The sequence below is a fragment of the Manihot esculenta genome, chromosome 11 (assembly GCF_001659605.2).
Source record: "Manihot esculenta cultivar AM560-2 chromosome 11, M.esculenta_v8, whole genome shotgun sequence".
NCBI lineage: Eukaryota > Viridiplantae > Streptophyta > Magnoliopsida > Malpighiales > Euphorbiaceae > Manihot > Manihot esculenta.
The window spans coordinates 17,194,653-17,206,861 of NC_035171.2; the positions used below are offsets into that span (position 1 = coordinate 17,194,653).

Here is a 12,209-nt window from a genome sequence, read left to right on the forward strand (position 1 = left end):
GTGCTATGACAGTAACTAGGTAAACATGAATATGAGTCTCCCATTTTTCTTAGTAGTCTAGAGCTTTCTTAAGTTTAAGGCTTATTCCACACTAGACTCGTTAGTTGTGTTGGCTTTGGGTCTGTATTGTAGTTGTTTGGACTTATCACTTTAGACTTTGATTGCCTTTTATGATTTTCTTTTGCTATTAATGAATTTTTATCTTTCGATAACAATCAAGTATAAAATAGTTTTATTTCAAATCCATCTCTTATAATCAAGAATAAAATAGTTTAATTTTGAAATCCACTTCAAAAAGCTTTTCATAAATAAAATGGTACAACTTAAAATTTATGATTTATTAATAATCTATATTAAAATTATATATAGATCCTCAATTTTAAATGTCCGTATATAAACATAGCACAAAGGAAAATGAAAAAAAAAAAAAAAAAAACATTCAAATCATAGTTCCATGAATATTATTTTGGAATAGAGATAATATTGTGTCAGAATAGTTTAATATAACTAATTAAATTAGTTTTTTTTTAAGTTCTATCAAAATATTCCTATAATTTGATTTTGTCAATAAAACAGAATACCCGTTACTTTTTAATCCTTTTTACTATTAGTCGAAGATACAAAGTCTTAATTATCCTTGTACTTGTACAACCTAAAGAAACCGGCCTCACCTAATCCCTCTTCTAGTTCTCCTTTTGGTACGTTTGTTATATTCTCTTGCCCTCAATTTTACCATTGCTACTCCTTAACTACCCTCTTCTGCTGGAAATTCACAATCCTGCACTCTTCTCTAATCTTCTAATGGTCTCTTTTGTTTCTCAATTCTGAGTTCGTGTTCTTTACTCTTGTGTAATCTCTTGAACGAAACTTCGACGTTTATTGAATTCCCAAGTTACCGTTCTTTTATTTCAACGCCATTTGAGTACAAAATCTTCTTGTTATGCCCCAAGTTTTCATCAATTTCTGCTTTTATATACAGTTGAAGAGTCAATTCTTCGAAAAAATTTGATAGTCTTGAGCTAATTCTAAGCAACAATTGTCATTATTAAGATATATTCTTTAATTAATGGGTCAATGCACTATACCACTCCAAAGCCATTTTCTATAGTGCAACACCTTGGATTTGGAGGGCAGAAAGTGGAAAAGGTTTACCGATGAAGTTCCAGAAGAGCTGACTTTTGTTAGGTTGGCGAGTGACGAAGAAAGCAAATTGTATGAAATTGTGGGAATTGGGTAATGGAGGGAATTGGGTGGAGTTGAAAGTTTGCTTGAAATTGAGGTATAAACGAACCGAGTTAAGTGTAACTTTGAAAATTTTAAATTTGGTTTTTTTTTTTTTTTAATTTTGAATTTAAATCGAATATTAATAAATTCAAATTTAATTCATTTAGCAAACGAGTTAATATAAGCTAAATTTCTATCCAGTCTAATATCAAATAATTCAGAAATAATTTAATTTATTTATAATTAGAGCAAGTTTTAATTTAAATTTAAAATTAAATAATTTAAGTTAAATAAGTATATATACAAGTTAACTTGTAAATCTATAGAAAATACTCTTAAATTTTAACAATCTAAATATTTATAAGTTCTCATAATATAATCAAACTGTATACCGCCGAATTTTAAAAAATTTAGATTTGCTCAGAATAACTTATTCTAATTTTGAGCTTAATTCTTTTATTATATTAAACTCACATGCTTAGTAAGCATATTTAAAAGTTAGTTCACGAGATTACTTATAAATTTAAAAATAATCCAAACTCACAAGTTTTAACAAACTGAATAATATAAAATTTAAGTTTGTTTATTTACTAAATGGGGATAAAAATCAAGCTCGATCTTGAGTCGTTTAGAAATTGAATCGAATCTAATATAGTTTTTATCAAATCGAATATTAAATAGTTTATAAATAATTCAGTTTATTTATATTCCTACCTTAACTGATGTGTAAAAATTTTGGCCTTTCGAATTATTATTTTCACTTTTAAGTTAAAAAAAATTGGACTAACAATCAAAAGATTAGGAAGTAATTAACGCCTATTCTATTGACAGAATTAAATTAGGGATATTTTAATGTAGTTTAAAAAATATAAAATATTTTAATTAATTAAATCAAACAATAGTAATCATCTTTAGGATACACCAGTTAAAATACCCGAACAATACTTTAAGTATATAATTTTATTATCAAATTTCTGCAATATTATTTGAACCTATATATAAAGTTATATTATTTATAAATTATTACAAAAGATTTATTTTTATTGTTGGGGGCGTTCATTTGCTTTTCAAAGAACTAGCCTTCCTTTATTTTTTTTTTTTAAATAACTTACATATGAGAAATAATTTTTAAGAACAAATTTTTTTTTCAAAAAATAACAATACTTTTTATTATTTAATTGTAATGTAAAAAAATAATAATAAAAGGTGTTAATAAGATCTACATTCGGAAGGCGCAATGGTGCCATATATTTCATCATAGACAATCTCGAGTATCTTGCGTTTAGAGAATCAATTATGGCAGATAAGCCACCCTTTTTAGAATGGCCCACAGCACGCAGTTGTGCTCTCACTGCTCTCTGTAGCCTCCTCTGGTTTTTTGTCCCTCACCTTTGGTGTCTTGCCAATCTTCAAGTCCTCCTTACCTACCCTTCCCTCTCTTCTCCCTTTTGCTCTTCTACATAGTTTCATCTATTCTTTTCTCCCCAACCACCATGTCTGATTTTGAAGTAAATGTGGACGATCTCATTTCCAAAGCTTTAAATCTCACATGTCAAGATAGAGTTGTTGAGTTAACATCCACCTCTGACAATTCCTCCACACATCAAAGAAATGTCTTGGTCGGAAACCTTCTATTTGAAAGAAGTTTCAGTCCCACAATCATTAAAGCAGCTTTAAGCAAGTCGTGGGGTATTTTTAAACCCTTCCACCTAACCCCTAAAAAAGCGAATTCCTACATTTTACCTTTGAAAATCTAACAGACTTGCAATATGTCCTTCTCAACTCTCCCTGGTGTATCCATAATCAACTCTTATCGATAAGAGAACCCTGATGTGCCCTTTGATGATCTGGATTTCCGGTACAAATTCATGGGCTGCCACCCAATCTATGAACGCTCAGAATGCCAAACTAATAAGCAACATGGTAGGCACCTTTCTGGAGATGGACTCTGCTCATGAAAGAAACAGCCAAACATCCACCTTTCTTAGGATCAGAGCGTTGGTTTCATGAAACAAGCCTATTGTTCCCCGATTCAAGAGTAAGAAATCTGATGGTTCGACACAATGGGTGAACCTAAAATATGAAAACTGCCTGATCTGTGTTTCAGATGTGGAGTTATGGGCCATTTAATTAGGGATTGCTCAACAATCAATCGCTCAACAGAAGAAGGAATTACTACAAGAGAAAACGCTGGCAACATCGAATCTAACTCTGGTCCGTTGTTAAAGGCCAACCATCTCTCACCTCCTCGCAACTCCAGCAAATCAATTACAGATCCTACAATCAATTCTCAAAGAAACATTTGTGTGTTGCAACCGTGAAAGATAAACCCAGAGACAATCCGAACAAGGGCAGAATCAAATCCCGAAAATATTGCCATCAGAGATGCTCATCATCACTAGGGATCAGATCAACCAAGGCGCCAAGCATGGCCTGATTGCCAAGCATGGCGGCCCTGGCGCCTGGCCCCCTGAGCTCAAAAATAAATTTGTAATAATATATTTATATCTAAATTTAATTTAAAAAATAAGAACAAAATTAATAATAATTAAATATAATTATACAAAAATTTACATTAATATTATGAATGATGTCTAATGATGACTATGTAAATGACCGCCCGTGCCACAATGTCTTGGTCTCCTCTCATCAGGATGTCTTGTGTTGTACCGATGCCCATCAAATGATGGCTCCTGTTGAGTTTCTTGAGAATTTCCAACATCATCGTCAGCCATAGATATATTTAAATCAAGAGGTTGAGATCGATGTCTTGAACTCTCCCCAACAACTGGATCCTGAGTTGCAAAGCCGAAATCTCCTGAATAAGGGGTTGCCGAAAATAATTCAGGAAAATCCGAGGAAAACAAGCTAAGTCGGCTTGAGGGATCATCCATTGATTGTTGAGGGAATGCTGGAAAAACAGACTCTGATGGAGTATGTGGTTGCGTAGGGGAGAAGAAGTCGAACGACGTGCTAGCCATGCCTTCCCCTCCAGTCTGATCGTAATTGGAAGGAGTTGGAGTAAACGACTGAAAAGGCATAGAAGAAGGCTCCGGTATCCATCCTGTATACTGACTATGAAAATCGTCTCCATAAGTTGGCATTTGTGAAGATTGACCCAATTCTGTATATGAGCCGTATGGATGGAATGCAACTGGTGATGGTATCTGCATTACACCAGGATTTGGCGTAGGCTGTGGAATTTCCGTCTCCCTTGATGGCCTGGTAGTGTGGCGACGATGTCGTGGAGGATTCCTGGAGGAGGAGGGTGCATCAGGTACGTCATCCGGAAGCGGTTGGGAAGGTGGTGCCGGCTGTGGAGGTGGTATTTTGGAAATGCGATCGAACAAACGAAGTGCATGAAACATTGAATTAACTGCATTTCCAATCTTGTCTACTGTTGGGTGACGAACTTGACTCGCCCATAAGTGGCAGTTCTCCAAACTATCCTCCTGCAAAATGTATTTATTAAGATATGTATCCCAAAAGTTAAGTAATGTAAATATTTATATAATTAATACAAAAATCAAAGTGCCCATTACCACAGCGCCGATTGATGCACCCTTTTGAGACACCCACCGACGTGCAATCATTCTGTACCATTCCATATACTGTGAATGGTAATGTAACGGCTGGGTCATAGTATTGCTGGCCACAATCCGTCGGTGCCTTGATTCCCAGAGCGTAATCCAATGTTGGTTCTCGGTCATCCAATTGGTAGTTAAAGAATTTAATTTTATTGAATGCATATCATCTGTTTGACGTGGTGGTTGTGGAATGGGTTCAGAAAATCCAAACTGTCTCAGCACTCTGTCAGGTTGATGCCACTCAACAATATGAAAACAAATCAGTGGAACAACTGATCTCCATATTTGTCTACCCTGTAGACAGTAATCAGGCATAGCGTCCACCATATCATCAGAGTATGGCTCCCATATAAACTGTGTAGATAAGATAATGTCCAAGGTAAAAATAATATAATTTAAATTGACATGTAATTTAAAGGTATACAATGATGACCTCTTCGGCTTCCATGCGATCAAGTTGGTACCGAAGTTATACCAGCACATGCGTTGTAACTTTGGTAATACTTCTAGCATTACTCCATCTACACAATTTATAGTTTGGAATTAGTTACAAGATGCTGGATTTGATGGTGTAGTAGTACAAAATTTACAGCACATACCGACTGCCAATCGGTGTATCTGGAAAAGGATGCATATGGGAGATGGTAGGGGCTATTGTTTTGATTCTGTCCCATGCCCAAAACTATAAAATATGAAGTGGCCCGCCAACTTGCTGCACTTGTGGTGATGTTGCTCTGCAACGCTCTTTATAAAGCCAAGCAAGGTAGGCTGCACCCCAACTATATTGACCACAAGTGTTGAAATTAGCGAGTAGTGGCAAAAACATAAGATTGACCCTATGAGCAGACCGATCAATGAATAACGATCCACCTATTAGCCGTAATAGGAAAGCCCGAGCATGCCTCTAGATAGTAACATCATTAGCATACTCTGGAATTTGGTCAAAGTTATCTCTCAACCAGGTGAGTGCAACAGTATTTCCCTTCATAACTTCACGATCCGGGACCAACCCAAGTAAATCTTGACATAGTAATTGCCAAGGTTGTCCTGTAGTCCCAGTAACAGCATTGCCATCAATAGGCAATCCAGATATCAAACCCATATCTTGAAGTGTAACTGTACACTCTCCATGGGGTAACATGAAAGTATGTGTTTCTAGTCTCCATCTCTCAACCAAAGCCGTTATGAGGTGGTGATCTAAATGGAAGAACCCTAATCGAACAACTCCGTAAAATCCACTAGCACGGAGATAAGGGATAAGCCTGTCATCAATATCATGACCGTGTAATACAGTAGATGATCGTCGGCATGTGATTACACCGGCCTCTTGTGGATCATCCCACACGACTTGGGACCTATGAGATGCTTGGAGATATAGCAATGAAGTATCACGTGGTCCTGGGTTAATAAATAATCTACTGTCATTTGAGCTGTCCATTCCTACAAAGGGTTATTACAACTGTCAATTCCTTATGTCAATAATTTTTATTGCTAGACATGAGCATAACATAACAGGAATAAAAGAATAATATGAATTTACAAGGCAATTCTTTGTTTTAGTACAAGTGATGAACTCCTAAACCTGACCTCCTAAACCTGACCCCCTAAACCCTAAAACCAAACTCGATTACCTCAACCCTAAACCTAAATCCTAAACCTTAAATCATAAATCATAAACCTTATCCAGTAAACCCCATTCCATAAACTATAAACCCTAAACCCTAAACCCTAAACCCTAAACCCTAAACTAAAGAATATATACCATAAACCCTAAACTCGATGGTAAAGACATTGGTTAAGATAACAAAGACAATCCATGGAAATGAGCTATTAACATATACACAATTTGATCATCTAATAACCATCTTCTACCTGTTGCTCAAAAAATAAATGACATACCATTTTCAATATGTTAACATATTACATAACACGATAAATGCATGTAGGCATTTCAACAGCATTTAGGTAGACAATTGTCGCATTTCCAAAATCAGAAATTTTTTTAGAATGATATCCGACAAATATATTGTTAGCAAAACCTTATTCCAAACAAGCATTGATTGGTTGATTTGAAAAACATCGCTTGTGACCATACCAGGAATAATTGTTTGGATCAATATATTTGTCTATTAGAGTGTTATGACTACTATATTTTCTCTTTCCTCTGCTTAATGGGCATACTGATGACTCACTAAAATCTTTGGAGGATGACATTTTCTTGATGTAACATGCATAAAATGTCAACTGGATAAATATCATAAACAAACAAGGAATCACAACAAATTATAGATTTTTTCATAAAATAGACATGTGAAAATCATAAATTTTTGTTCACAGTACATGTCTTTTTATTATGTCCTGATTGGCCACATATAGAACAATGATTTTTTTCCAGGAATATTAACTTTTGTACCCCTCCAATCCATTTCATTCTGAATTCTCGATGACTTCGGTCGCCCTTTTTTCCTTATTCGGTTCTTGTTTGGAATTAGTGGTAATTCATAATCTGCAGGCCAATAGTCTGAATTGCCTAATGGATTGAACATGTCTTCGTAACATTTAATTGGCCTTTCGAGAGTGTAGTAGCTATCAACGAATTGCTCATAATCCACAGACCTCGACATGCAGGCTACTATGGCATGTGAACATGGGATATGCATCTCTTGAAATTTTCCGCAAGTACAGGTCCCTTCTATAAGCTTAACAACTTGTTTTTTACCAGATTTAGAACTTCGGACTTCAACAACCAAATCATCACGATTAAATGTTGTAACACGATGGCCATTTGCTGACTGTGCATTTTTTTGTATGATTTCACCAGTTGACTGGGTGAATCTATAGCCCTATTGTTGCTGCCGATGAAATTGACTCCTTCTTGTATCGAAGTAATGCGCACATTGATAAAATATTTTTTCAACCATTGCTGTAATAGGCAAAGCTCGAAAGCCTTTCAACATTCCATTGACAGACTCAATGGTGTTAGTCGTCATTGATCCATATCGCTTCCCACCGTCATGGGAACGAGTCCACTTCTCTAAAGATATCTTCACAGCCCATTCAAAGGTCTCGAGATTGACTTCCTTAATTTTATTCATCGCGTCATAGAATTTTCTCTTTTGGCTATGATTAGCTGTTACGGTAAAAATATATCACTGAATATGAATAGGTAGAATACAATAAAATTTTAAATTTAAAATAAGAACACGCAGATAAAGTTTTACCAGCCTTTCACAAACATTCCTTCATTGTTGCATTCTTGAATTTTGTGTTGTAATTGCTCAAAATGTGCCGTATGCAGTATCGATGGTGTCCACTTGGTGGTTGCCACCAATATTGTTCCATAGATTTCTTAATTCCAATGTGACGATCAGAAATGACAGTTAAATCTTCGCGTTCTGTGACATAGGCTCTCAAACAAGACATGAACCATCCCCAATTATCTGAATCCTCGTTCTCGACAATAGCAAAAGCCAATGGAAATATCTGATTATTTTCATCAAGCCCTGTTGCACACAATATACACCCACTATATTTACCGTATAGGAATGTCCCGTCAACAAAAATTACTGGTCGACAATGCTTGAATCCTTGAATAGATTGACGATAAGCCCAAAACATACGATCAAATACACGAGAAATACGATCCAAACGATCATTTATGTAATAGGGATCATCCTCAATTACGAATATCGAACCAGGATTGAAGTGGCACACTGCATTCATGTACTTACGGAGCCTTCCATACGATTCATCCCATTCGCAAAAAATTTTCCTAATTGCAATTTGTTTTGCCTTCCACGTTTTTGAATATGATGGTTCATATCCAATTTTATCTCTAACTTCTGCCTGAAGTGCTTTTATTTTAATTTGTGGTTGTTCTTCTATCATAGGCAAAATAAATTGACATAGAAATTTATTATCCAATTGAGTATGGTCTTTTTCAACCATTAGATTTGAACAAGTATGCGGCCCATTATACGATATAATTTTCCAAACCTCAGATCCCTCCTTCATTGATGCACGCATATGCCATTTACAGTTATGTTTTTTATTCTTGCATTTAATACTATATGTTTTTCTCTTTGTCTCATAAGAACAAAACTGATGATATCTACGCAAATGATATTCCTTTGCTGCTGTCATGACAGCATCTCTGTTTGAAAAAATCATCCCAACAGAAAACTCCATATTCGGACTCCAAAACATATCAGTCGGTGGCTTTGCATAAGGGTCTACACGCATTAATTCAAAATCTATTTCTGAAAATGGCGGTGGATGCACTAGAGACAAAATAGGATTAATATACTGAGCAACAACATTATAATCACCTGATAATAATTCGTCGTCCTCAATCCAACCACTTTCGTACTCGTTAATGTCAGAATCAGATAATCTATCTGAATCAACATCTTCATCAACTTCATCCACAACTTCATTAACAATACTATTAACACCATTAAAGTTGAAGTCTTCAGTACCAAACGGACTAATTGGACAGACTATAATTTCATCTTGCTCTTCAGTATTCGGATGCAAAATACAGTGTGAACTCGTTTTTGGATCAGTATAAGAGGGAGCAGCACAATCATCGTTCTGATTTCTATGAATATCTCTAACGACATCGACATAAAAAACTATGCTCTCAGCCCCTAGTGTACAGACGTAATTGAACATCATCTCTACATCGGCATCGTTCAGCAGCTTAACTAGTTCAAATTTGTAATCGTTATCACTAATAATTGGTTTCCTATATTCAATCTTGCATATGAATTGGTTGTGGTCTAACATATTTGTAGAACGCACTAGTTTCATAAACAGATCCTCATAATTCAACCTTCGTTTCATACGGAAAAAATTGTGCTGGCCACCAACATACTAGTAACCTAATTCGGTTCTAATAACATTACCATCCCAGTGTATAATTTCATAAGTCGGAAAACTCATTTTTGTCAAATCTATCATAGGCATTTCAAACGTAACAAAGATTAAGTAAGTATTTAATTAACATTAAAAAATAAGTGCAATATATTTAAGTGCAATATAATTACTCATACCTGTTTGTTTTGAATAATTCGATCTTATAGTCTTACAATGAAAATTGTACCCCAAACTGCAATATCAACAGCTGAAATCATTAGGACAAACCGCACTTTATCCTCCTTTTGCAACGGTAAAATGTTGCTTTTTTTGAAAATAATTTAAAATTTTGAAAATAATAATTAAAATTTTATTTTATTTATAATTCTTATAATTTTACTGCCATTAAAAAATAATATATGTAATTATATTTATTTATTAATAATTGTTAATATAATATATTTTTGTGAAACAGTTATTGTATAAAAAATAATTTTCATTTTACATATATAAGTAAAATAAAATATAAATACTTTGTAAAGTTCAATTTTCTGAAAAAATAAGGAAAATTTTCTCCTAAATTTTCCTAAATTTTTAATATATTTTCATTTTATACATTTTATTTTAATTTATTATTTAAAACTCTTCAAATTTTAATTAAATTTATATTAAATATTTTTTACCCAGCAGATTTCTAAATTAACACAAATTAAAAAAATATATTTTTCTATTATATATTTTATATTTTATTCTTTCTCTATTTAAAAATAATACATATTTTCTCTTTCATGTTTTTATTTCCCTCTTAAAGATATATAATCTTATTTTATAATATACAAAAAATTAAAATTACCTAAAATTATTGCAGCAACCCATGAAAAAAAAAAAGAAAATATGAAGATCAGTATAATTTTTTTTAATCAATGGTTCTTATGTATTAATTAAAAAAAATTAAAAGTGACATCAATTTTCTAATAATTTATTATATTTTTTTTAATATAGTTAAGGAAATATATATAATATATATGTTTTATTTTATTATAATTTATTATTTTAAAATATTTTTAAATTTTAATATCAAAGTATTCACTTTGTCCTGAATAAAATAATAATTATTTAAAATTAATGTTATTATAAATATGTATAAAATAGCATAAATATTATTATCTAAAATTAATCTTATAGCATTACAATGAAAATTTTTTACATAAATATTATTAAAATAAATATATTATATCATAAAAAATGGTGCATACTAATAATTATTGTAACGACCCGAAAATCGGACCGCTACCGGCGCTAGGATCCAGATCGGCTTAAAGCCGCCGGGACCCGTAGCAAGCCTGACATGTAACCTGTAAACCTATTTAATCCCATACATGATCAACAATCATACATAAAAATTAAAACTTTTCTTTCATACATTCTCTCATACACCAAACTCAACCTGTGCATGCACTGAACATAGACATAATCATAACCTTGACCCCTCTGTGGGATCTCATCAATGGCCCCAATGGGTGGCATAACATGTGTTGAGTTGGTTTACATCTACATCATAAAACATCTAAGATCATGTATTAAAAGGGATAACAATATTCATAGGGTCAAGCACAACTTCTAATCCTCAGTATCATTATACATAACATGACTATTCAACTTTTCATCATCTTACAATTTATCACGTCCACTTTCTATCTATTACAAACATATGACTTTACTCTTCTTGACTTCTCTGTCTAGCCCGTACCTGCAATCCTGGGGGATTAGGGAAAAGGGGTGAGCTACTAGAGTCCACTGAGCAGAATAATGAAAAACAACATTTAAATTCTCATGCCATCATGTAATTCAACACATCACAACAAATCACATCTTGGATGGTATTGTCACCAATAGTCCTCTACATTCCAAAGTGCCGGGACGTAGAATAGGTACAACCGGTCTTTCTCTTAACATAACATATCATAACATTCCAAGGTGTCAGGGACGTAGAATGGGTACAACCTGGACTTCCATACCATATCATGCCGTAACATCATCATACCATATAAGGACTAAAGGATCATCCAATAACCAATCCACATCAATATCATAAATGCAATGCAACATATTCGTGAATTCTAATGCAAACAACCTAATTCATCACATGGCATTCATGATGCATGAACATGCTAAAAACTTTATAATTTATTCGCTTTAAAACGTAAAGGTTTATTCTACTCACCTCTTAGCTAGCTCTACTGACTCAAAAGCAACTGAACTCACTGCTGGGGTCCTCGGTTCCTCGGGTCCGAACCTACACAGGTGGACTCAAATGAGGGACCAAACAACTAGAACATAACTCTAAAAACATCCCCCAAAAACCCCCTAAAACACCTCAAAACAATCATGCAAAAACATGCAAAGGAAGGCTGAACAGGGCAGGTTCGGCGGCACCTTCGGCGGCCGAAAGTCCCAGACAGAGACGAAAGTCTCTTTTTGGGGGCAGGCTTCGGCAGCCGAAAGGCTTGCCTCCCCAGCCATGTTCGGCGGCCGAAAGTC

The 12,209-nt window shown here is 34.1% G+C and overlaps 1 protein-coding gene across 1 annotated transcript; it reads right to left on the reverse strand.

Moving 5' to 3' along the window:
- Positions 1-7,162: 7,162 nt before the first annotated feature.
- On the reverse strand, positions 7,163-9,656 carry LOC110607453. Its single transcript, XM_021746570.1, has 3 exons — positions 8,048-9,656; positions 7,730-7,941; positions 7,163-7,603 (listed from the first exon to the last, which is right to left on the reverse strand). Exons 1-3 carry the CDS (start codon positions 9,654-9,656, stop codon positions 7,163-7,165), a joined length of 2,262 nt encoding a protein of 753 aa, XP_021602262.1.
- Between the last annotated feature and the right edge of the window lie 2,553 nt (positions 9,657-12,209).